At 42.0% G+C, this 27,249-nt stretch overlaps 1 protein-coding gene across 1 annotated transcript; it reads right to left on the bottom strand.

Moving 5' to 3' along the window:
- Nucleotides 1–6,740: 6,740 nt before the first annotated feature.
- On the bottom strand, nucleotides 6,741–21,651 carry LOC115796822 (NACHT, LRR and PYD domains-containing protein 4-like). Its single transcript, XM_030753282.1, has 14 exons — nucleotides 21,602–21,651; nucleotides 20,738–20,806; nucleotides 19,199–19,291; nucleotides 18,998–19,114; nucleotides 18,790–18,903; nucleotides 17,548–17,661; nucleotides 15,734–15,812; nucleotides 15,373–15,604; nucleotides 10,522–12,310; nucleotides 10,258–10,431; nucleotides 9,696–9,869; nucleotides 8,512–8,667; nucleotides 7,586–7,632; nucleotides 6,741–7,410 (listed from the first exon to the last, which is right to left on the bottom strand). Exons 3-14 carry the CDS (start codon nucleotides 19,285–19,287, stop codon nucleotides 6,869–6,871), a joined length of 3,627 nt encoding a protein of 1,208 aa, XP_030609142.1. The 5' UTR covers nucleotides 19,288–19,291; nucleotides 20,738–20,806; nucleotides 21,602–21,651; the 3' UTR covers nucleotides 6,741–6,868.
- Between the last annotated feature and the right edge of the window lie 5,598 nt (nucleotides 21,652–27,249).

Below are 27,249 nucleotides of genomic sequence, written 5' to 3'. Positions count from 1 at the left end.
GAGTCCTAAATTGGTTTCAACTGAAACCACTGATTAAATATGACCCACGCCCCCTTCACACCTGGGCACATGTGTTTACGCACATGATCAATAGAGGGTCATAACCACCTCCAGGGGACTACGCCCACAGGGGTTTAAATACCTGGGTCTCTCCACCATTTGGTTGAGAACTGAAGAAGCCTTTCGGATGAGAGGTGAAACGTCTTCAAGAACAAAAAGAAGTCCAGTCGCCTTTTTCAAGCTCCAGACCTGGATGACTGAGAATCTACACATACATACATAAAATTATGAACTCCTTCTTTATTGTTGATATTTTATGTTTGTATCTTATTCCTGTTGTTTTTATTTACTTTAAATATGTGTGAAGTTAAACATTTGAAGGAATGTGTAGTTCACTTCACTCATTTTGTCATGTGACTGAACCTGTGGAACAAGTGAAAACTTCCTGGATGAACCGCACTTCCTGTCATCGCTGCTCCTCTGACAGGAAAACACAGCAGACTCCTGCAGCTGAGGCTGTCAGAGAGCCAGCGCTGCTTCAGACTTTTTTTATCTGTATTAACTGCTCGTGTTTATGATGAACTCCTCAGTGTGGGACTCACAATGCTCCAGTTTTATCGAGCGACTAAGGGCATCGATATGACCTATAAAAACAAACTCAAAGTAGTAACAGTTTGGACTACTAGCGACTTTCTTCCAACACGGTTCGGTTTCTCTGTCGGCACACTAAGGGGCTCGACACACGGGGAGCGACGTCGCTCGCTCTCCATTCATTTCCTATGGAGCTTGTGCGATGAGGCGACAATCGCTTGCCCTCCTCCAGCTAAGCGACCGGCGACATTCGTGCATGTGAAATTTCGAGCTCGTACACGTAGACGTGCACACGCGACCAGGCGACGCGACACAACAAAGTTGGAAAATGTTCTACTTTTGTCGCTGTCGCGTGGCACTAAACCAATCAGCAAGAGTTTCATTGACTGACCAATGAGCGAAGAGTATGCTACACGCTGCAGTTTGCAACCACTTTCAGCAGGAAGGAAAGCATCGTTTTATCTGTGTTTGACTTTCCTATATTATATGACACTTCACGCAGTGATTATCGAGTTAAACATAAAAGGCAGCCATATGAGAACGTGTTGGTGCAAGACTAACGTTAAACAGACGGATAGAGAGGACTTTTGTGCTAATATAGGATGAACGCGAGGTTGTCTTTTTCTTTTGTAGAGGAGACTTAACAGCAAGATTTCTGTCAGTTCCAATAAAATCTTCAGACTCCTCATCTTTACTGCCGTGTCTGACACGGACTGGTTTGAAAATATCTAAATCCCTCCAGTTTCATAACCAATCACATTTCTTGGAGACGAGTGACATGAGAGCGCGATTCGCAAAGCTGCCGTCGCTATCGTGTCCCGTGTGTTCGGTTTCACCCCAGTGGCGATGTGGCCCATTTGTCGCTGTCGTTTGTCGCTCCCCGTGTGTCGAGCCCATAACGTGTCTGTTGTGCTAAATGTACAGTCGGTGACGTTTATAGTCCGGATCAAATTTAAAGAGAAAATAAGTGAATGTGGCCTTCTGCCGTGAAGATGTTAATGAAACACAAACTGAAACTAAAGGAGGGAATCTGACCTCAGAACAGCTTTAAAACACATCAAAACTCACCTGAGCAGCCTGAGGAGTCGCAGGTGGAGCCTCCCAGCAGAAACAGCTTTGAGCGGCTTTCTCTGAATGAGCCGCTGAAACTTCACACAAACCGCGTGTCTAAATACTGACCCGGTAGCGGAGCGTGAGCTGCTGGTACTTTCAGTTAGAAAAAAAACGCTTCCTGTAACTACACCTTTGTGCTGCTGGTGACCACAAGATGGCGCCATTGCAGCAGCAGAAAGACACAAAAGCTTCTGAGGATTTTTCCATGTTTTTGTTGAGAAAAGAAAATATTAAACAATATGATTCAAATACAAACCGAAAGATAACACAAACTGTCAACAGCAATATTAATAAATACCATGAATTTAGTTTTGTAAAGATGCACCCCCCAAAGAAATTTATATATATATATATATATATATATATATATATATATATATATATATATATATATATATATATATATATATATATATATATATATATGTGAATTTTTCTGTGTGTGTGTGTGTGTGGGGGAGGGGGGGGGGGGGGGGGCTAATAACAGCACATTCAAACACATCTGCTTCCTGGATCATTCATTAACACTCAAATCTAAATGTATACTGTAGCCCACATCTGTGAACTCTGTGACTGTGGACAGTAAGACAGCTGTCAGCCTGTGAGCCAGCTCCTCTGTACTGAATATTTACTGTGTATGTTGCTCTGTGCTGTGACCAACATATTTGTATACATGTACAAAGGTGTGTTTGGTTGTTTGTGTTCAGTTGCTATAATTTCCCATTGCTGGGTTTGTTTGTGTTGACATTGTGCTGCGTTTTACATCAAAGCAATAAAACAAATACACAGTTACGATTTAGTTACTTTGAGACTTAGTTTCATTAGTTTTGTGGGTTTCTCAGGCCACAAAGAGCATCATAATGTAGCCCTTTCATGCATGAATTATGAGAACTTCAGTCAAGATTTTTTTTTCTTAATGTTTTTATTTCTCTTTAAGCAAGAAAAAAAATGCAATTAAGATTTTGTTTATGAACCTATTTTTCATGGAGTTAAAAATATGTCCACTCAGCTGGACACCATGCATTTGACTTTTAAACCAGAGAAATGTGTATTTAACACACCAATAACAGAAAATGATATTGCATCCTCAGAACGACTGTCACTGCTAATGTTGACTAATCCTGATTCTGTTAATTACATTCAAATAACAAATAAAAATAAAAAAAGAACTCCCCGTGACCGGCCAATTGGTAGCAGTGTATGAGATGATCACAAGCATCCACTGTGTTGACTGATATGCAACTATAACAACAAAACACAGGCATATACAAGAGAACAGCTTTGAACAGCTGTCCACTGTAGTGACCACTATGCATGAAAGGGTTAATCACTCAAGAAGACGTCTGCTTTCAGAGCTGTAACTAAATCTTTGTGTCTCTGATTCAACAAAGTGCTGGAAACGTTCTTCAGAGATTTTGGTTTGTGTTGACATGACGGCGTCACAGAGCTGCTGCTCAGCTACACATCCATGATGAACCTCCTGCTCCACCCCAAAGGAGCTCGATTACAGTGAGGTCTGGTTACTGGAGGCCGTTTGGATGCAGTGAACTCATCATGTTCAAGAAACCAGTTTGAGATGATCTGAGCTTCGTGACACGGTGTGTTATTCTGCTGGAAGCAGCCATCAAACGATGGGTGTATTATGGCTATAAAGGGATGGACAAGGTCAGCTGACAAACTTCAAACTGCAGCAGTGACACTGTGCACAGTGTCATACATGATTCTGTTTAATCACACTTAATGATAACAGTGAAAGTCACTGAAGAATGACAGACCGTCCTCCTGAGTTTGAAACAAAGAAGAAGAATAAAGAGGAAGAGGTTAAAAATCTGACAGTGGAGGATGGAGCAGATAAATGCAATCATCTATAACACAAAATAACTAAATGCTGGTAACCTCACATTAACTTTGTGTGACAGACACTTGACAAACACAACTTCTACTCACCTCACATCGTTTACTTTGACATGTAACACGAGTTATCTCAGTAAAGCATCCTGGTGTTTGGAGCTCTGCTGGCTGTGATGTGCCAAGTTCACAGCTGGGACGGCTTATTAGTCTTCTCAGTATTAACACTTCTTAACCAGTCAGCTCGGTCAGTCACTGAACTACTGCTGCTGTTGTTGCTGATGTCAGATTTTGTACAACATAATGGGGATGAAGCAGGGTTATTATAGTTAACGAAAACGAACGAAATAACGAAAACTGAAATTGAAAAAACATTGTCGTTAACTGAAATAAATAAAAACTATAATTAAAAGGAAAAAACGATAACTAACTAAAACTGAATTGTGAGTTTACAAAACTAACTAAAACTAACTGAAATTATCGATAAACTGACTTTCATTTACTTGTTTTTTTTTTTTTTTTAAGCCTTGTGGATTGATATGAAATCATTTTTTCCGCTCTCCAAGTTTAAGCTGGGAGCGCCATCGGACAACTGTGTGAGTGTGTGCGCATGTGCGTGCGCTCACCGCGCTGGTCCGCAAAGTAATGGCTGCGGTCTGCCGAGAAAGCGGCAGCGTCCCGTATGGAGGCTCTTTGAGTACAAGAGCACAGATAGAATCAAAAGTCTTGTTGTGGATGATGAAAAATGTGCGGAACATTTCTCAGTCAGGAAAAACCAGCAACATCAAAGTCCACCTGAGAAGCACACAACGGCTACAGAAACCGCTCTGATCCTACGAGGTAACCTGGCCTGCGCCTCTGAGAAACGGGACTACTTGTCGGGTCCACGCAGCCCAGAAAGTTGTGACTAAACTGTTTAGTCCTTGTGCGTTTCCGGCTACTTTATCAGTGAGAGAATAACAATCAGGAATAATAATCAAAGCATCAATATAAGGACTCACAACTGTCAGCAAATTCCTGGTAGGAGACTGCTGAAACTATGAGGATGGACGTGAAGGAATGAAGAAAGTGAAAAAAAAACAGGGACAAATATGTTTGCAGCCAAAAAACTGAGCACAAAGAGTGAGGACCAAAAAAGAAGTCCCAGCCTGCGCTGCATATAAAACACCTGCACACGACCACAAGGTAATAACACACACAATCCAGCTACACAAGCATAAATGTGGACATAAGGTCGGCAACTTCCGTGGGTTGTGTACAGAGGCCGCAAAGACCCTGCAAGTTTAATTAGCGAGCATCTAACCAAGCTAGCTCCAAAACAGAAGCAGCTTCAGGTGGTGAGAACATCAGGATGCAGCTGGATTTGAGCTTTGACTCCTTCAAAGAGTTTGTTTTTGTCAAACAGCACATGTAGGTGTTGTTAATCTGCTGCACTGATGCTGAAGTTTATTGTGGAGTTTATTGTAGAATTTATTGAGTTTGGGAATTCATGTTTTTCTTTGTTTCTCCCTGTTGATGTTCATGTGTGTCCTTAATATTACACACATTTAGCATGTCTTGTGAACAGCTGGTTGTTGAATATATTTCTTTAAACGGTATCTTTTGTCAAGTTTTCATTACACAATAGTCACTTTTGCGCCTTGAATCTTGCACCTGATTAGGTATGAAAATACTAAAACTAATACTGAAACTAACTAAAACTAAGCATGAAACCAAAAATAAAAACTAATAAAAACGAGAAAAACCACTCTGAAAACTAATTAAAACTAACTGAATTAGAGAAAAAGAAGTAAAAACTAACTAAAACTAAACTATAATGTAAAATCCAAAACTATTATAACCCTGGGATGAAGGCTGGACGGCCTCGCTGTGACTTTTGCTCTAACAGACTCTACACTCACTCAGACCAGCTTGTGTGACACCAACAAACATTTGTGCCCCATTCTCCTGCTCACTGAAACTTGGACCATGGCTACATGCCTAAATGGAGCGAGCTGCTGCCATGTGACTGGCTGATTAGATATTTGCATTAACATGCAGTTAAACATGCATGCTTAACAAAGTGACCAATCAGTGTAAACAGTTACAAAAACACTTTAATTTCTCTAACCTGTGATGACAGCTGTAGCTGTTGGAGATGCTCAGTGTTATCAGATCAAATCTCTGCTTCCTGCCTCTTTATGTGGCCATCATGGCAGCCTGGAAGGTCTTCAGGCTGAAAAAGCAGCTCTTTACACAGAGAGGTATTTCAACAGGTTCAGGCTGCAGGTCACAGTGTGGTTTTGGTATAAAATCTGCAACAAAGTTTCACAGAGAGGAGAGACACCGCCCTCTACAGGACAAATTAGGCACAAAAAAAGATGAAAAACAAAAGTTTATTCAGGATTTAAGCATCAATGCAGTGTTTTCCTTCTTCAATCTGTGTGACAATATGCTTAGAAATTCATCCATATGAAAGTGCATCATAAAACTGTATTGTGAGATTTTTTTAGCTTTAGCGAAAAAATGTTAGTTATTAGTGTTTATTATCCTAATTTCTTTATGTGGCAACTGTCACATAAATATGCCCACAACAACAAAGGTATCACAGTTACAGATACACAGTATCTAACTGAGGTATTACCTCACATGATTAGCATTACAGTGAAACAGTGTTTTTACTCTTTAAACTCTGTGGATTGAATACATTCAAGTTGCACCAAGCTCATAGATACATTATAGAGTTGAGTGTTTGATATGAGTAGGTTTATGCCATTCACCACACAGTGCCAACTATTTAAGGCTTCTATTCAAATGGATACATATGACAAAAATAATTTAAACAGGTTGAAGTTTTTCATTTACATTAGTAAACATCAATAAATGTCAGGATGAACTCTGGCTGCTCACCAAACTTGTGTTCATTGGACAATAATGTGTGAACGTCTCTGAGCAGTTTGTAAATTGATGTTTTGGGTCAGTGCAGCTCAGTGATTCCTCTCTGATATCACAGTTTGTCATCTGCAGCAAACAAACTGCAGCTGACATGAACTGAATCATCTGAGCTGAACTGAGCTTCAGAGAAACACAACATCCTGATATTCACTGTGAAGCTTTGAGTGGAAAAAGACAGAAAAACAACATGTGGATCCTGGAATAATGGCAGCTTCCATCTTTAAAGGACTGAAGAGGAAGAAGTTTACAAGGAATCATTGAGAACAGTTTCAAACATCAACTGATTGAATCCATGAATGTGAAAAAGTGTTTGTGAGTGAAAGAGACAGACATGTACAGACTGAACTATCTGTTCAAATCTGACAGGAGGACACTCTTTACACTAAACTACACACAGACTCAGTGAGGAAGCAGGCCTGAAACCAAATCCAGGATAAAGAGGTTCAGTGAATGTGGTGTTGAAGGTGTGGAGGTGGATCAGAGTGTCAGAGGAGACTCTGTAGAAGGACAGAGTGCCAGCAGGACAGTCCACATACACTGCTACTCTGTTAGAGACACAGGAGGAGGAGGAGGAGGAGGAAAAACACGTCTTTTCATTATTGTGCCAGACAAAGCAGCGATTTTCAGAGCAGCTCAGACTCCAGGACTGATCATTTCCACCAAACGAACAATTAACACTTCCTCCTTTCCTGCTGATTCCTCTGTAACTGACTGAAACATCAATCCTGCCGCTCCACTCGACCTCCCAGTAACAGCGACCAATCAGAGGATCTCTGCACAGCAGTTGATGATACCAGTCCTCAAATCTGTCTGGATGATCAGGATATGACTGAACCTCCCACACATGTGTCACCTTCCTGTTGTTGTCAGACAGTTGGAGGTTTCTGTGCACTGTGTTTGTGTCGATTGTGAGTTGACAGGAATCTGATGGAGAGAACAAACACAATCCAGCTGCAGTTATTGATCCATCATCTGTTCATTGATTGACACTTTGATGATGACTCCTGACATCAGAGATGTGAATGAGTGATGTGACAGTTTGAAGATGGTTGAATGTGTGCTGCTTTGTTTTCATCAATCACATTAAAAACACACTTACACTTCCTCAGACCTGGGATCAGCCATCGGACTCCAGCAGGCTCCGCCCTGAAAGGAGGAGGGGGGTCAGAGCAGCACAGTCTCTTTCAGCATGCACACATGGACATTACATCGCTCTCAGACACACACTGTTAGACACTGATAAAGGAACAGTCCAACATTTTGCACCTTTAAATTCACCCTGTGATGTCTCCATTCCAACACTCTGTTAACTGATCTGAGGTCAGGGGCAAAAGAAACAGACAGGTTTCTTAAGTGGAGAATGTTTTAATTGAACTGAAGGTTGTAAATCAGTCTGTGATTACAGCTGGTTTAATTATGTTAATTTGTGGTGTGTAGCCTGTTAGTAAAAATAAACTGATCACAAGAATTCTCTAAACAGTCTTGTAGTGATGGGGACTCACATACATGCATTTATAAATTATAATTTAGGGAATTAAACCACTCTTTGCTTTCTTTTTCAGAGGAGCCAGGACTATACAGTATGTAGAGGCTGTGGCAGTGCTGTCATTTCCAGCATCTACATGCATATTAACTGCTATAATTATTCCCTCTGAAATGAGCAAAAAATTCAGATAAAAAGTCTTAGAAATCAGATGAAACTCTAATTAAAGGGCAGGCAGACAATAAACACCAAATAAAACTGCTGTGTGTGTTTGTACATCTGTTTGTGTACGTTTTCCAGTGAGGGTGTTCAAGGCTAAGAGTGAGACCTTTAAATGAATTAAAACTAACGAGAACTATCATTCTTGTTCCTGAGATTTTCTTCTGCGAGATCCTGTGCATGTAAAAAGGCTCTTCTGTATATGATTGTTCATATAAAATACATATTTCAACATGAAGAAAACTAGCAGAGCTTAATGAAAGTCAGACACCCCGTCCTCCTCTATCAGACACTGTCTGTGGCTGCAACAGGCCTCTCCATACCTGAGAGTTTCCAGTCTCAGCTGCTCCAGCAGCTTCACTCCTGCCTCTCCTGGATGGTTGTAGCTCAGGTCCAGCTCTCTCAGATGGGAGGGGTTGGAGCTCAAAGCTGAGACCAGAGACTTACAACCTTCTTCTGTGATCAGGCAGCCTGACAGCCTGCAGACACACAGAACCCCACAAGTGGCAATCAGGACTTTGTGTTCTAACTTGACCCACAACAGACACACTAGAGGAACTTAACATCCTTTAAAGTTGGGTATCTGCACTAACGAGGTTAGGGCACTCAAAAAGCAATAGTTAATCCATATTCAGACAGTTCAAGGAGAAGAAAGGCAAGAGCTGGTTTGAAACATCAAACACTGTAACTATTACACATTACACATGTAAATACTTAAAACAGTTTGTTTCAGTATACAAGATGTACTTTTATTCTGAAAAACTGCACTCTTTTTTTTCCTTCTTGGATTGTTCCTGAGTAGGATGCATTGGATGGCGAGACAGGGAAGAGGGGTTTGTTTAAAACGTGAGAAACAAGCAGAACCAAGACTTTAAAGGTTTGTACAGTTCACAGTTGCTCCTGGTTACAGGCCATTAAAGTTTTGAACCCATTGCAACTTCATTGCATCAGCATACATCATATCCTGTCAACTGTCAATCAGTTAGACACAATCAGGAGTCTACATTACTCCACTGTTTTGGCCTGGTAATCTGTAAGTTAAGAAGACGCTGCTTAACCTTTTATCTGACTGATTATGGTGGGATGTAAAGGGATATTTCCTATCTTTAATGTATATTTTGTGTTACACTGGGTCACCGTATTGTTATCTTTAAAGAACTAAGATGGTGGATGATTTAATGATGTAAGCTGATGTTATCCTAATTTACTGGATCCTTTCAGTAGCATGAAAATATTGTGATTTGGTTTGATACTACTTAATAATTGTAGTTATTTGTCCATATTTGGATGTATATTAAAAAAATCATCCATCCACACATCCTCCATCTGTTAAATCTGTCAAATCACCACACCACATCAGACGTTTTGTGACACAGCACCACCAACTTCAATGTAGTTTTCTTTTATTTTTCCAATTTCTATTGTGGAAAAGACTTAAGTAAGAGAAAGATAATATTTTTACTGGTAAGTTAGTGATATAACTTGTCTTAGTATGATGAATCCTGACCTTAGATTTTCAAGTTTACACTGTGAGCTCATCAATCCAGTGGAGAGCATCTTCACTCCTGAATCCCTCAGGTCGTTGTTACTCAGGTCCAGCTCTCTCAGACTGGAGGATTGAGAGCTGAGTACTGAGGAAAGAGTTTCACAGCTTCTCTCTGAAAGGTTACAGCCATTCATCCTAAAATGATAATACACAAAATGTAACTTTTGTTTTGTTAAAATGTAATTACATTATTGTTTGTTTGATGGAAAAAAAATCAGAGAAAAAATATCTAGCATTGCTCATTGAAGCCAAAATATCAATAATATAGCTATATATAGCTAATTTATGGCTCTTTAAGAGATAAGTAAAATAAATAAAACAATTTTGTACTTTCTTTTCATGATACTATTTTATTTGTATTTTGTTGCTTGTTTATCACCTGGATGTATGCTGCTGCATAGATAATTGTACTTTTTATCTTTGTCACTGATCTGTTGTGATTGCAAATGAAAGACATTTATGAACCTGAAATTTTAGAGAACTATCTAAAAACCATATGAAACAAAGCGGAAGTTGCTCTGACCTGAGAGTTTCGAGTATACAGTGTTGACTATTCAGTCCAACTGACAGCAGTGTTACTCCTGAATGTTGCAAGTTGTTGTTACTTAGTTCCAGTTGTTTCAGTCTAGAAGACTGAGACCTGAGAACTGAAGACAGAGCTTCACAACTTCTCTCTGAGAGGAAACATTCACACAGTCTGAAGAGACATAAAGATGAGGCAGGTCATTTTTTCTATCTCTGAAAGACAGCAATGTATTCCAGTTCTGTTAATTTTATGATAACTTACAGAGCTTTCTTGGAGGCTTTGACCACTGGCAGCAGCCTCAGCAGAGCCTCCTCTGAAGCAGAGTATTTCTTCAGGTCAAACACATCCAGATCTTCTTCTGATGACAGTAAGATGAAGACCAGAGCTGACCACTGACTAGGAGACAGTTTATCTGTGGAGAGACGTCCTGATCTCAGGGACTGTTGGATCTCCTCCACTAGAGAACGATCATTCAGTTCATTCAGACAGTGGAACAGGTTGATGCTTTTCTCTGCAGACAGATTCTTGTTGATCTTCTCCTTGATGTACTGGACTGTTTCCTGATTGGTCTGTGAACTACTTCCTGTTTGTTTCAGCAGGCCTCGTAGGAGAGTCTGATTGGTCTCTAGTGAAAGACCCAGGAGGAAGCGGAGGAACAAGTCCAGGCGTCCATTTGGATCCTTTAAGGTCTTCTTCACAGCACTCTGGTAGAAATGTGTTTCTTTTGTTGTTTCAGAACACTGGGATGTTGTTTGTTGTTCTTCCAGCAGATTGACTCCAGAGTTGATGAAGGTCAGATGGACATGAAGAGCAGCCAGAAACTCCTGAACACTCAGATGGATGAAGCAGAACACCTTGTCCTGATACAGCCCTCTCTCCTCTTTAAAGACCTGTGTGAACACTCCTGAGTACACTGAGGCTGCTCTGATATCGATGCCACACTCTGTCAGGTCTGATTCATAGAAGATTGGGTTTTCCTTCTGCAACTGATCAAAAGCCAGTTTTCCCAGAGACTCAATCATCTTCCTGCTCTCTGGACTCCAGTGTGGATCTGTCTCAGCTCCTCCATCATACTTGATCTTCTTCACTTTGGCCTGAACCACCAGGAAGTGGATGTACATCTCAGTCAGGGTCTTGGGCAGCTCTCCTCTCTCTCTGGTTTTCAGCACATCCTCCAGAACTGTAGCAGTGATCCAGCAGAAGACTGGGATGTGGCACATGATGTGGATGCTCCGTGATTTCTTGATGTGGGAGATGATCCTGCTGGCCTGCTCCTCATCTCTGAATCTCTTCTTGAAGTACTCCTCCTTCTGTGGTCTAGTAAACCCACTGACTTCTGTCACCATGTCTACATATTTAGGAGGGATCTGATTGGCTGCTGCTGGTCGTGTGGTTATCCAGAGGTGAGCAGAAGGAAGAAGTTTCCCCCTGATGAGGTTTATCAGAAGCACATTCACTGAAGTGGACTTTCTAGGGTCAGTTAGGACTTTAGTTCTGCGGAAGTCCAGAGGAAGTCGACACTCATCCAGACCATCAAAGATGAATACAACCTGGAAGTCTTCAAAGCTGCAGATTCCTGCTTCTTTGGTTTTAGGAAAGAAGAGATGAACAAGTTCCACCAAGCTGAACTTTTCCTCTTTCAGCACATTCAGCTCTCTGAAAGTGAATGGAAACATGAACTGGATGTCCTGGTTGGCTTTGTCTTCAGCCCAGTCCAGAGTGAACTTCTGTGTTAAGACTGTTTTCCCAATGCCAGCCACTCCCTTTGTCAGCACTGTTCTGATTGTTTCATCTCTTTCAGGTGAACATTTAAAGATGTCTTCTGGTCTGATTGTTCTTTCTGGTCTGTCTGGTTTCCTGGATGCCGTTTCCATTTGTCTGACCTCATGTTCATCATTGACCTCTGCGGTCCCTCCCTCTGTGATGTAGAGCTCTGTGTAGATCTGATTCAGAAGGGTTGGGTTTCCTGCTTTAGCGATCCCTTCAAACACGCAGTGGAACTTCTTCTGCAGATTAGATTTAAGATCACGGCAAGCTCCACCATGTGTTCCTGGATGCAAACAAAACAAACAAAATCCATAAAGAAATTCTATAATTAATAAAATTCTGTTACAATAGCCAGTCTTGATAGCCGGGGATTGGTCTGCAAGGCCACCGACTGACACAACCTGCACCTGACCCTACGACACCTCCTGTGGGTGGTGGGCCTACAGGAGGGCTGGCCCATGTCGTCTCTTCTGGCCTTGCCCAGCTGGGTAAAACAGGCTAATGAACGGCCACCGGACGCTCTCCCTTGAGCTCCCTCCCCTGAGCTCCCTCCCCTGAGCTCCCTCCCCTGGCCTGGCTCCAGGGTAGGGCCCTAGTAACCGTATCCCGGTTAACCTTGTTGCCATTTCCATAGGGGTCTTCTGAATTGCTCTTGGTCTGGCCCCTTGCCCAGAACCAATTTGCCATGTAAGACCTTACCAGGTGGACAAGCCTCCGGACAACACAGCACCTGGGATCACAAACTCCTCCACCACGATAAGGTGGCGATTCATGGAGGAGAAGGAGGTGGCGATTGAGCCTGAGCTAGTGTGTGAGGTTGAGAGATACAGGCTAGATATAGTCAGGCTGACCTCAGTGCATGGCCTGGGTTCTGGAACCAGTTTCCTGGAGAGGGGGTGGACTCCATTCCAGTCTGGTGTTGCCCTCGTTGAGAGGCTGTAAGTTGGAGTGGGTATTCTTGACCCCCCCGGTCAGAGTTTTCACCAATGGACGAGAGGGTTGCTTCCCTGTGCCGTTGGGCCGGGGAACGAGTCCTGACTGTTGTTTGTGCTTATGCACCAAATGACAGTTCAGAGTACCCTCCCCTTTTGGAGTCGCTAGGTGGGGTGCCCGAGGGTGCTCATTCTAGTGACTCCATTGTCCTGCTGGGAGACTTCAATGCTCACGTGGGCAATGATAGTGAGACCTGGAGGGGCGTGTTTGCAAGGAATGGCCTGCCCGATCTAAACCCCAAGGGAATTTTGTTATTGGACTTCTGTGCAAACCACAGTTTGTCCGTAATGAACACCACATTTGAACATAAGAATGTCCATAAGTGCATGTGGCACCAGGACACCCTAGGTCACAGGTTGATAATCGATTTTGTAATCATATCACTAGTTCTGAGGCCGTATGTTCTGGACACTGTGGTGAAGAGAGGAGCTGAGCTGTTAACTGATCACCACCTGGTGGTGAGTTGGATCAGGTGGTGGGGGAGGAAGCTGGACAGACGCGGCACACCTAAATGTGTTATGAGGGTGCGCTGGGAACGCCTGGCAGAAGTCCCAGTCCACAAGATCTTCAACTCGCACCTATGACAGAACTTCGACAGCATTCCGAGGGAGGCTGAGGACATTGAGTCCCAACGGACCATGTTCCGCACCTCCATTTTTAAGACTGCTGTTCAGAGATGTGGCTGCAAGGTGGTTGGTGCCTGTCGTGGTGGTAATCCCCGAACCAGATGGTGGTCACCGGAGGTGAAGGGAGCCATCAAGCTGTAGAAGGAGACTTATCGGGCTTGGTTAGCCTGTGGGACACTGAAGGCAACTGACAGGTATTGGCAGGCCAAACAGAATGCAGCTCGGGTGGTGGGCGAAGCAAAAACTCGGGTGTGGGTGGATTTTGGTGAGGCTATGGAAAACGACTTTCAGATGGCATTGAAGCGATTCTGGCAAACTATCAGGAGACTCAAGGACATCCTTAATTCCACTGGCACGCCTTCTGTAGTGGAAGCAGACTCTGGGGATGCGGGGGATGACTCACCCATCAATGAGTGTGAGGTGGCTGAGGTTGTTAAACAACTCCTTGGTGGCAGGGTCCCTGAGGTGGATGAGATTTGCCCTGAGTTCCTGAAGGCTCCGGATGCTGCAGGGCTGTTATGGTTGACACACCTCTGCAACATCATGCAGAGATCTAGGGCGGTGCCACTGAATTGGCAGACCAGGGTGGTAGTCCCGATTGAGTGTGCATGGGAGTTTGCCGAACCAGTCTATGTGTGCTTTGTGGACTTGGTGAAGGCATTCAACCACGTCCCTCGGGGTATCCTGTGGGAGGTCCTGCAGGAGTAAGGGGCATCTGGCCCATTGTGGTGGGCTATTCAGTCCCTGTACAACCACCGTGAGAGTGTGGTCCATGTAACCGGTAATAAGGCGGACTCATTTCCTGTGGGTGTTGGACCCTGCAGGGGTTACCCATTGTCACAGATTCTGTTCATAATTTTTATGGACAGAATTTCTAGCCATAGCCATGTGGTGGAAGGCTTCTGCCTTGGTGGCCTCAGAATCTCTCTCAGGCCATGGTCCTCAGCCGTAAAAGGGTGGAGTGCCCTCTCCAGCTCAGGGCTGAGTTCCTGCATCTTAGGGTCTTGTTCATGAGTGACGGGAGAACGGAATGGGAGATCAACAGACGGATCTAGGCCGCATCTGCAGTGATGCGGATGCTGCACCGGTCTGTCGTGGTGAAGAGGGAGCTGAGTGTAAAAGCGAAGCTCTCGATTTACCAGTCGATCTACGTTCCTACCCTCACCTATGGTCATGAGCTTTGGGTAGTGACCGAAAGAATAAGATCGCGAATATAAGCGGCAGAAATGAACTTCCTCTGAAGGGTGGCTGGCCTCTCTCTTACAGATAAGGTGAGGAGTGCTGCCATTCAGGAGGGGTTCAAAGTGGAGCCGCTGCTCCTTCCCATCGAGAGGACCCAGTTGATACGACTTGGGCATCTGATTAGGATGCCTCCTGGGCGCCTCTTGGGTGAGGTGTTCTGGGCATGTCCTACTGGGAGGAGGCCCCGGGGTAGACCCACAACATGCTGGAGAGATTATATCTCTCGGCTGGCATGGGAACGCCTTGGGGTCCCTCCAGATGAGCTGGTGGAGGTGGCCGGGCAGAGGGAAGCCTGGGATTCTCTGCTTGGGCTGCTGCCCTTGTGACCCAGCCCTGGATAAGCAGAAGAGGATGGATGGACGGACGGACGGATAAATAAAATTCTTAATTAATTTCCCCAAAGAGTGGGCACTTCAATAAAATCAAGGCATCAATAAATGTCCCATTTACCCAACAGCTTAATTCTTAAGAGAAATCCTCTTACTGCTCTGCAGACGTTCAGCCAGCTCCCCTTCATTCATTCTCCTCAGGAAGTTCAGTGTGATCTTCAGAAAAGCCTCTCTGCTGCTGCTGCTCCTGTGCTTCTCATCCTCACTTTCCAATGCCTCCTCATCCTCGTTCTGTCTCTCCAAGGATTCTGGGTGATCTGGACTGAGAACCTTTTGAATCTTCTTCAGCTCATGTTTCACAAAAGTGATGATGTCGTCCTCCAGCAGCTGGAACAGAACATTTTTTGAAGTAAATCATCGAGTGTTCATGTTGGAAACACTAAAAATCTACTGGTCTACAAAGTGGAGAATGGAGATGACAGTAAACAGAATGGATGTGAAAATGTAAAAATAGACCATAAATATGGACTCCGGGTCTGTTTTATGGTGCTGCATGGACTGATAACTGGGAGGCTCTGAGGTCCCCTGGTGCACTCTGTGGAGGAATCATAAAGAATTAGTTCAGATATTGTCTGTCCACACAGAGAAAGACACAAGCTAAAGGCCTATAAATAGATGTTTGGGTTTGAAAAGTGAATCAGTTTTGCTCCTTTTCATGGTAAATTCTTGTCCGGCTGATTTCACTAAGAGTGAGGAGTGTTCATGCTTCAAGCCCAAACATCTTTCATGAAATCCTTCATAATCCTTCCTCTCCTTACTTCCTCTCTCTCCTGGAGCAAGCTACCTACAGTCACTGTAAAGTTGTACAGTGGGCGAAATAATTATGTGATCATCTGCTTAATTTTTCTCACTTACATATAAATGAACAGTCTCTAATTTTTATGGTAGCTTTATTTTAATGGAGACAACCAATCCCCCCCCCCCCCCCCCCAAAAAAAAAGAAAAAAAAAAAAAATCAGGAAAAAAGTTATATTACTTTTTATATCATTAAGTGAAGTAAGTATTTGATCCCCAAGAAAAATGTGACTCAGTACTTGGTGGAGAAACCCGGAAAAATTTTTTTTTTTGCATTTGGTCACCAGGTTTGCACACATCTCAGGAGGGATTTTGGCCCACTAATCTTTACAGAAGCTCTCTAAATCCTTTAGGTTTCTTGGCTGTCACTTTGCAACTCAAAGCTCCCTGCACAGATTTTCTGTAGGACTGAGGTCTGGAGACTGGCTAGGCCACTCCATGATCTTAATGTGCTTCTTCTTTAGCCACTTCTTTGGTGCCTTGATGGTATGTTTTGGGTCATTGTTATGCTGGAAGGCCCAGCATAATGATAGTACTGAAACTATCACCGTTCCAACATCATTAAGAGATATAAGGAATGCAACTTTTTAGGAAACAATGAAACCAACAAACAAGTATGGTACATGCGAAGTGAGATTGTGAGGGACCATAATCTGGCCTCGCTTGATGCCAAATTCAAACCAGGAACCAGTGATACTGGATTCAGACAGTGGTGACTCATAAGAGACATTTTCCATCTATGGAAGATAATACACTAAATGCCTAAAATACACCAGGGACTGAGGGATCAAACTGAAATTAGTATGACATATTAAGAAAAATAAAAGAATTTGGGGGTTTAACAAGAAGTAAGAAAAAATTAAAGTTGGCTGCATTTCTTGGTGATAGACCTTTGAAGACTGAACATTGATAAAGACTTCTGGAAGGATCAGTGCCCTTTACCGATGTCGGGCTCAGTTTGCAACCATGTTTGTATATAAAAGATTGCAATGATTATTGGATTATTTTGGTGTTTCTGGACTAGTTTGTTTTGGTGGAACGAAACAAACTATCTGCCTTTGCTTCTGGAACACTACATCTTATTTTGATGGTTCACTCACCTTATATCTACAATAAGACGATCAGTTCATAATAAAAACGATATTTGTCGATGTGCTTCTATTGACACGAGCTCCTGACTTAAAGCTACAGTTAAAAAGAAATCAGATAAAAGTTGCTGACATCATGCAGCAGCATCCAGGACTGAGAAAATTCTCAGCTTCTCAGTTCATGTGGCCTCAGGTGACTAGAGTGGACATTCCTCCCTACACTGTGTTTGAAGCAAAGCTCAAAGGAGTCACCTCCTGGACCAACCGGAGTCCTACACTAATCCTCTTCACTACACAAACACCTTCTACAGCACCCACTCTTTGCACTCTGACTGTTGCGTTTGTGGAACAAACTCCAAAAAATGACATCTTATAGATACAGATTACCTCTTTACTGCAGAAGGTTGTCCTTTAAAAACTTCTCCGATGCCCTTTGACTGGTCGCTCTTTAAGGACACGCAGCTGGGTTCAGGTCCAGGTAAATGTGGCCTCTGAAGAATCCTGAGAGAAAAACACATTTACTATATTTGAAGTAAATCATCCCTGCATCATAAACATCTCTAACCCTTTATAGTGTTGAAATTCTTGGAAATTTAAAACATAGAATGTTACTTGAAGATATCATCGGACATTTTTAGTTTTGTGACATCGTTATGTTGCAAACCAAGTTACCATGTGTGGTTTCTTGCCTGATAAAGACACACAGCTGGGTTCAAATTGAAGCTAATATCTTTATTCCATGTTTTTTATTCGTGTGAATAATGATGGAGCAGTGATGTGAGTGCTGAGCTGTGACATGGAGAAGAGTCATGGACAGTTAGAGATGGTGATTTTTTTTTATTGTTGTTGTGGAATTAAAAACTCCAACTACTTCACATATGAGCACAGATATGTGTGTGAAAAAGAGCTGAGCTTACATTAAATGGAGAATTTATTCAGAAACACTGAGTCAGGAACAACATTTAGACACAGATTATATCTCTGAGGCAGAAGGATGACCTCCTGCCCCATCAGTTTCCATTGACCGAGTCTCAAATGACTCACAGCTGTCTTCAGACTAAGACACAGTTCTTGCTCCAGGTTCATTCCTGTGAATGATGATGTGACAGACTCACAGAGAGCTGCTCATGGGAGCAAGAGTAAGACCTCCTCCTGTGTAGCAGTAAACTTAGTGTTTTGCTCCATTCTAGGTAGTAGTAAAGCTTTTAGTGACATCATGAGTCAGTTGGTGTTAGGTGCAGCTTGGTCCATCTGCATATTATTGTCTCTGTCATTAACCTGGTTTCACTCACTCTCTGGTTCATATCTAATGCTGAACACCTGCAGAGGCAGACCATCATGCAGGTGAAGCCAGCTGCTTCTCTCTCCTCCATCAACACTGGTCTTTTTCCTCCATTTGTTCGTCTATATTGGAACTCCCATTTCACGCATTTGTGTTTGAAGTTTGTAAGTAATGTTTTTGTATTATTAAAAATTGAGCCATGGTTTTAGGATCCATAATATCTGGCAACAAAGAGGTCAACTGAAGCATGATGATAACTGCTTTAAGTGTCCAAGCTGAGATGGCAGATACAGTCTGGTCTGTAAGCTTGTAACATATTTTGTAATGTTGCTTCAGGTACAGATTACCTTTTTGTCCCAGAAGGCTGTCCTTTAAAAACTTCTCCAATGCCCTTTGACTGATCGCTCTTTAAGGAAACACAGCTGGGTTCAGGTTCAGGAAAGTCTGAACTCTGATGGATCCTGACAGAGAAAGAAAAAAAAAACATGTTTGCTGCATTTTAATAAATCGTCCCCGCATCAAAATCAGCTTTCAAAGTAACTGATATCAACCTACTTGGATTTAGAGGCACGCCTTCTCTTAACTTTGTCATCCTTTGTCTCGTCACTCTCAATGGATGCACAGCTGGGTCCAGGTTCGGATTCAGACTTACGTTTAGTTCTACGTGTTTCTCTGTGAATAATGATGCAGCAGTGATGTGAGTGCTGAGCTGTGACATGGAGAAGAGTCATGGACAGTTAGAGATGGTCATCTCACCTCTGAGCTTTGGTCTGGCTCTCATGTTCCCCACACAGAGTGGTTTTAGAGGGAGGGACTCCCTCCTCTCTGTCCTCACACTGATCCATGCTGCTGTAATATAAAGTAGATGGTGAATATTTATTCATATAGTTTGTTAGACTATTTCTTAATAACACTTCATTTTAAAATAATGAAGAACACAGCACTGTGGAAAAATCTTCATTGCAGTTTCTGAAAATGCTGCAACTAACATTAAAGAAACAATGACACTATTATTTACTTCAGTGCTGAGTGTGAAACAATGCAGAGCAGCTACCAGAGGTCGATGACCTTGTTAATATTATCACAGCCTCACTATGTATGACTCTGGATCCTGCTCCTCTAACAAACAAAGCAGAAATCAGACCGGTTTGACTCCTCCTAAAACTCACAAATGTTTACCTTGAAGAGCTCATGAACTGGAAGTGGTGTTACATTAGTTTAGCAGACCTTTGTAAATGATCAATGTGCCTGTTACAGACCGCTCAAAGACGTCTTGTGATTATTAAATGCTTTCATTTTACATGTGATCAGTTTATCTTTGATTACAGGCTATGCACCATGGCCTTTCGAGTTTGCTGTAATTAAACTAGTTTAATTACTGGTTTACTAGTTTAATTACTCCCACTTATCAAATTCTGGGCCACAGTGGGCTGGAGTCTATACCAGCTGCCACAGGGAGCGAGGCAGGGTTCAAGCTCAGAGTGTTAGGATGGTTGGTGATGGTTGGTCTCTCACCCGGAGAGAACCAATGCAGGCACAGAGAGAACATTCAAACCCAGGACCTTCTCACTGTGAGGCGATGGTGCTAACCATCACACCGCTGTGCTCCCTAACAAAAATGTATGGGTTTAATATTCTTGTTTACAGTTTGTTTGTTTTTTATAAACCCCAGTCTGAAAATCTGTCTAAAGATCATTTTCAAAGTATTCAAACTTAATTTAAGCCTTAAGAGAAACATTAAGACATGAACATAATCATCAGTTGAAGGAAGACTGCTCGGACTAATCCAGCACATTTATATCCTGTCATAATCATAAACAACTGTGACACTTGTGTCATGTGGTGGATGCTTTCACTCTGCTCACACAAACACACACACAAACACACAAACACACCTAAGAAATTACAGGGAAAATGGTTCAGTTCTTTTTTAGTCTTAATATCAGAGTTTTGTTGTTTGCATCAACACTGGTTCATAAACTTTAGGAACAGTCTACATGTTTTGCTGGAGGCACACAGATTGATCTGTAAGAGGTTAATAATGCAGTCTGGTCCTGGTCTGATCCTGGTCCTGCTCTGATCCTGGTCCTGCTCTGATCCTGGTCCTGGTCTGAATAAATGAGCTGAAGGTGTGTTTGTGCCTCCAGCTGTTTGAGCTGATCAAATTACTTCAGCTCAAATGAATCTGCATCTGCAAGGCAGCAGAGCCCCCAGATACATCTACACATGTGGCACAACTATTATTTACATTTTTGGAAAGAAAAAAACTGTGCAGTATTATGATCAGAAACTTACCGCAGACAGATCTGAGGTCAGCCTGACCGGAAATCCATCAATGATTTTCTGTCACCTTTTAAGGAATTCCTGTAATAACAGTTAAAAAATGAAAACATGCAAATATAAAAATGCTAAATTGCTTTTAATTTTTTCAGAAACTGCAGTTATATAAGGACACAGCTGCCATGGACAGATCTGAGGTCAGTTTGGAGTCACCTTTAAAGGAGTTCTTCTTTCAGAGTTAAAATATTTTATTATCTATTCTGAGCAGAGTTCCTCATTAATTTTAACTAACGCTGTAAAGTCTGTTTAGTGCAATATTATTTTTACATCGTTGTTGGCAGCGGAAGTACAACTTGCGCCACTGTCTGTACCGTAATACCCGGAAGAGAGGAGCAACAAAATTCCAGGTGCGGCTGCTTTACTGCGACTCCACAAATTGCGGCTCATTCACACCAAATCTTACATAATAGCCTCTGACAGCAGAACCGCCTCTACTGTCACTGCAGCTCATAGTTTGAACTCATGAATTTAAAATCTCCGTAGTAACAGCGTTTGACCCACACAGAGCTGCGCCGTAAGTACACAAACACGGTCGCTCCAAAAGTACAAAGTTTCCATGAGGAGAAGCTGCCTGCAGCCATCAGCGAGCGGATCCACAGTAACAACGACTCTGAGCTGACTCACTAACTCTGATCTCACACATAAACAAACATTAAATGGCGGACACAGCCAGCCTCCCTGCTCCCAGTACACCACCGCAGTCCCATAACCAGCTGTGAGTCCGTTACCGTGAACTACGGAGCGGCAGATTTGCGCTGTTTCTAAGCTGCGCACAGCTGATGTTAACCAGGAAAACATTACAAACTAATTCATTATTACCTTCACACGGAGCTTCACACGGAGACAACAAACTGCGCCACAGATCAGGAAAGTGAAAGTAACTTGGAGGCGGAAGGAAACACGCAACCCGACACAACACACTCCACTATACACTATACAGACAATTAAAGACACACTGTGTTTTTATATAAGATGTTTTCAGTGTTTTTATTTTAGTCTATCGGATTTGTACTCTTTTAAATCTGTACTCTTTTTCTATTTTGTGTTGTATTGTGTGTCTGCTGTGAGTTACCTCTGTAGTTTATACATCCAACTTTATTTTTATTCTGTTTGTTGCTCTTTTTTCAGTTATAAATAAATTAGAAGATCCTTAAAAGTGTGTGTCTGTGATACTGTTTGAGTGATCCCACCTCTGACATCAGTGTGTGTGAGCGGAGCTGCAGACTCACCTGTGCCTGTAACGTCTATTTTTCACCTAATTTGAGTTCAATCATTGTTACTTAAAGGGCCGATATGTTTATAAACCACTGTTTTTTTTATTATCTTTTATTTATCTCTACTGTCTTTTCATGTAATGTGGACATGAACTACATTAGAAGCATGAAAACTGTGATTATGAGCCATACCAAAGAGGGCAGAGCTGTGCTTTAAATAAACTGGGTGATGGGTGGACTATTTAAAAATGGCAGACGTACAACTTCCTCCATCGACTGTTTGTGTGGCTATAAGCACCTGTACGGTAATACCCGGAAGAGAGGAGCAACAAAATTCAAGCTGCGGCAGCTTCACAAATTACAGCTCATCTAATCACTCTAAATCTTACATTATAACCTGTGACAGCTGAACCGCCTCCTCGGTGTCACTGCAGCTGATAGTTTGAACCCGACATCCCCGCAGTAACAACATTTAACCCACACAGAGCTGTGCTGCAAACACACCGACACGGTCCTCTGAAAAAGTGAAGACAAAGTCAGTCCAGAGGCTCCTCTCCGCAGGAGGAGAAGCTGCCTGCAGCCATCAGAGAGGAGATCCACAGTAACAACGACTCTGAGCCAGCTGCTGACCATCAGCTGATTCTGATCACACACATAAACATTAAATGGCGGACAAAGCCAGCCTCCTCCGTCCCTGCTACCTCTTCCAGCTGTGAGTCCGTTACCGTGAACTGTGGAGCGACAGATTTGTGCTGTTTCTAAGCTGCACACAGCTGATGTTAGCCAGGAAAACATTACAAACTAATTACCTTCACACGGAGACAACAAACTGCGCCGCCAGATCAGGAAAGTGAAACTAACTTGGAGACAGAAGGAAACACGCAACCCAACACAACACACTACACCACAGAGACAATTAAAGAAACAGTGTACTTTTAAAGGAGTTGCGTTCAATTTTTTTATTCTATCAGGTTTTTACTCTTTTTCTACTTCTCTGACGGCCTCTGTAGTTTGTACATCCATCTTGTATTTAATATTTCATATGCCGTCTGTTGCTCTTTTTTCAGTTAAAACTTAAATCAGTTTAAAGATTTATCAGTCTGTGGCTGTCATACTGTGACAGTGATTCCACCTCTGACATCAGTGTGTGTGAGCGGAGCTGCAACAAGAAACTCACCTGTGACTGTAAAGTAAATGCAAAGATTAAAAGAAAAACAGCAGCTCCCTGCTGCGCTGACAAGGTGCGTCTTTTCAAAATATCATTTCCTTCTCTGTTTTTCTTTTCAAAATATAGTGACTAAAATGAACCTTTTAATTATTTGAATTCATTAAAAATATAAACTGTCTTAAATGATGTCTTCAGAGACACGGGAAGTCAGATTTTCAAGCTAGCAGTGAGACAGAAATTCAACCAAGAATCTGCATCATGGCTGAAAGCGTGTATGAAGCGTGTTGTATGTTGTGTAGAAAGCTTTCCCATGATGGGAATCAAGGACTCAAGCTACAAGTTAACTTACATATTTTAGATTGTTGCTAACAAGGTCACAGCTGTTTGAATGTGGAACTGAACCTCAACAAAGCACAAAAACCAACAACTTGACTGTGAAACTAATGATTTTTTTCATTGAGTGACATTTAAAAAGTCTTAAAATGTCTTGAATGCAATTTTTCTGAAGCTGCAGGAACCCTGGTTTGATCCTCAAACACACCAGGAACAGCTGCTCTATCAGAAACACCACAGAAGAAGAACAACAGTTGATCAGATTAAAGGTTAGCAGCTGTTTTTATCTGGATTGAGGGACAGTCCGTGTTTATGGACATCAAGACAAAAATACGAGAAGGAAACCTGCAGAGTGGAGCTAAACTGCTCATTTCCATGTGTAATCTGCACAGGTTCCTCTAACAATTTCACCCTCAACACTGAGAAGACCAAAGATGTAGACTACAGGAGAAGCCGACACAAACACACTGGTGTCCACATCAATGGAGATGAGGTACAGCGTGTTTTTGGGTGTTGACATCTCTGACGATCTTTCTTGGACTCTCAACACCTCTTGTCTGGTGAAGAAGGGAAGGCAGTGCCTTTGGTTCTTGAGGAAACTGAAGAAGGACCATCTATCCCCCCAAATACTTTTAGCGCTGCACCATTAAGGGTGATCTGTCTAATTGTGTGACAGTGTGGTATGGAAGCTCCACTGTGGCTGAAAGAACGGCCCTGCAAAAGGTGGTGAAGAACGCTCTTACGGCCGTATGTTGTTCCAGGCCAGTGTGTTTATCAGAGGTGGGAAGTAACAATATTCATACATGAAACATCCTGCAAAATCTCTGTCTCTGCTCATGTTCTACACAACAGTGTTCAGGCTGAGCGCATTCATTAGAATTTAGGTTGAAATAAAGTTTGTATTCTCGTGTAATAATATTGTTTTATTGTTACATAAATACAACACAAGGTTCATTTAGCTTTGCACAACAGCTGGTAAAAAAAAAAAAAAAAAATCCTGCAAAGAGTTACTTTTACTTTCTTCCTTTGAGTACATTTGAATCAGTATTTCAACCTTTACCAGAGTATATTTTTAACACAAGTATTTGTACTTCTACTCGAGTACAGAATGTCTGTACTTTTGCCACCTCTGGTGTGTATACATCTGTGAGTGAGTGTTTTTCACTTCAAGGATCTGGGAGTTCCCTGCAGGTCCCTCTCTGGCTGGCAGAACTGGAAGAAACTGGGTTTGATGCTGGTTGTCCCTGTCGTCAGTTGGCAGCTCAAAAACCTGATCTCCAGCTGTTACTCCCTGAGCAGCAGCAGCACTGTTTGACAGTCTTGTCCTCAGCCTCCAAAGTTGTGTAAAATTTCTTGTAAACAGTTGGAGCAATCACTGAAGCAAAAGTGGCGAACTGCAGTTTATTTTGTACTTTCCTCTTGTTCAGCATGTTAGGGGGTGAAGGTTTTGTGTGGTTTTTTTTGGGTTCTTTTCGCGTAGGATTTGGGAATTCTTTGGAAACAGCTGGTTTTGTTATACTGTCCTTAGTTCATCCTGGAGTCTATGCTCCAGATTTCTTTCTTTGGGCGTTTGTCTTATGTGTAAAGGTGGCGATACCTTACTCTGCAATTTGTGCTTGTGTAACCCCTGATTTATTAAGTAATTCAAAATAACTTAAATATCTTAGACCAGATGCCAGGTTCAGCAGGAGTACAATAGGAACCAAGGTGAGTGCGAAATGAACTGGCTGGAGATAGTTATTATTTTGAGCAAAGAAAATGAAATAACGACACAGCTTAATCAGAACAATAATAACAACAAACTGGCATATCAAAATCAAAACACAGTCTTATTGAGCTCAATATTTCAGTTTGTCCTTTTGGTCGTTAGTCAGCAGCTTGTATTGTTACCACATGGATGTTCACACAGAAGAGAAGGAGGCTCCTTAACGAATGCTCAGTTCTGCTCTGGGCTCCATCTCCATCTGGAGAGAACCAAGGATGCCATCCAGCAATCCAATCCAACTTCTTAACACAATAATGATATTATTGCATAAAGCTAAATAAAACCCAATATCCTATCTATTCTTACAGCTATAGCTTAGTTTTTATCTTCATTTCTCTTATTACCACAGTAATATTTTGCATGCATGTTCTTCTTTTCGTCTCAAAATCTTTGTAGTCATGAAATTATCTCCAATAACCCAAACAAATAAAATTCGCTTTAACCATGAAATTATGATTAGTATTTTTTAACCAATTAAATAATTGATTCTTAAATCATTTTTTAAGCTTTTGCAAATCAGGACATGAAATACAATCAAGTTTTCACTCTACGAAGGAGCATGTAGTATTCCTAGCTCCAATATTCTCCTCTAGTCATCCTTTGTATCAGTTAAATCCTCTCTGGGCTACTGGGTTCAGCATTACAAATGTTCTGTAACTTTCCCCATAAAAAGATACATTTACCATTAAGAAACATTGCATCCAACTAAAAAAACGAGTGCAATAAAAAGAAAAGATTTTGGTAAAACCATATCTTAACAGAAACAACATTTTCAGGGCTCTTAAACAGAAAGAAATCTTCCTGTGATTTAGCGTTAGCACAATGCTAATTTTAGCATGACGCTGGCTTCAGCAAGCACGTGGTCTTAACTCACCAAGATGAGGTATCAATATGGACACGGCAATGGACAGCCACAGGGTCTCTCTAGCTCGTGCTCCATCAACTTAACATAACAGATATTTCAGATTAGCTTCTGTAAGTGCAGTTACTTGTTTAGAATACTTTTCTGTAGTGATGAGCGTGTGAAACTGAAGCTTCGATACGTGCTTCGAACCGTGGGCTTACAATTCCAGAGAACCTCTGCTTCGAAGCTTGCTTCAGGACAGAAAAAATCATGTGACATATGACGTCCGAAGCAGCAACTGCTTCGTTCTCGGAATGAATCATGTGACTGGTTCAGGTGATTCGCTGGTTACGAGTGAAGGAGCGAGAGCGAGACAGTCAGCCAGGTTCATACTCTCACAGTTTTAGTGTTGTTATGACCAACAGTTACTGCTGAGTTATGAATTAAAAACAACCTTTGCTGGCTCATCCTTTGAACGTGATGACGGATGCTGTCATATCAAGATTAACGCAAAAGTGGTAGTTACACAAGCACAGCCAGTTAATGCCATGTTTTCCCAGCACTCTGCTCAATAACACAACACACACATTCATCCATCTGTATTTGTAATAGAACCTGATATCATTATATTTGGTCATAACGTGTGTGCCTCAAACAATGCAAAGATGCTTCAGATCATTGAGCTGTGTGAGCGTGTGCATGCAGGTGTGTAATTGAAAGCATTGCATTTTTCCAGGAGAGGGCGCTATAATTGAAGCTTCGAGTAATGAACCTATTTTCGAACCATTTGCCTCAAGTGGTTCAGTGCTTCACAAAAGCTTCATTTTCTCATCACTACTTTTCTGCTTTAAAACTCACCAAGATGACTGATGAAGTTCAGCACAGCAGGTCTACCATATAGACCATATATAGACATATATACAGCCTGTTGCCTTCATTACCGGAAATAAGGTTAAAGGGAATCACACTTCCTCTTTTCAAAATAAAAGTTTCTTCAAAATAAAAGAGTACAAGTGTATTGATAGAAATAAAAAAAAGACAAAAGGGGACATTTTCTCTACTGGGTTACACACCCCCCTGCTAAATGTCATGCACGTCCTGTTGCATGTGTACCCAGTACTGTCTTTCTTGGCTATTAAGGGA

Source organism: Archocentrus centrarchus, chromosome 2 (assembly GCF_007364275.1).
Source record: "Archocentrus centrarchus isolate MPI-CPG fArcCen1 chromosome 2, fArcCen1, whole genome shotgun sequence".
Taxonomy (NCBI): domain Eukaryota; kingdom Metazoa; phylum Chordata; class Actinopteri; order Cichliformes; family Cichlidae; genus Archocentrus; species Archocentrus centrarchus.
This window is presented reverse-complemented; position numbering and strand designations above follow the sequence as displayed.

Bases quoted from the DNA above. Each gene is read 5' to 3' on its own strand.
- LOC115796822 (XM_030753282.1), bottom strand. From the start codon at position 19,287: ATGGATCAGTGTGAGGACAGAGAGGAGGGAGTCCCTCCCTCTAAAACC. The intron at 15,813-17,547 runs GTAATCTGTATC...ATTCCTCCACAG, and splicing joins CAACCTTCTGCAGTAAAGAG to AGTGCACCAGGGGACCTCAG. The intron at 7,633-8,511 runs GTATGGAGAGGC...TCCTCCTTTCAG, and splicing joins CTGAGACTGGAAACTCTCAG to GGCGGAGCCTGCTGGAGTCC.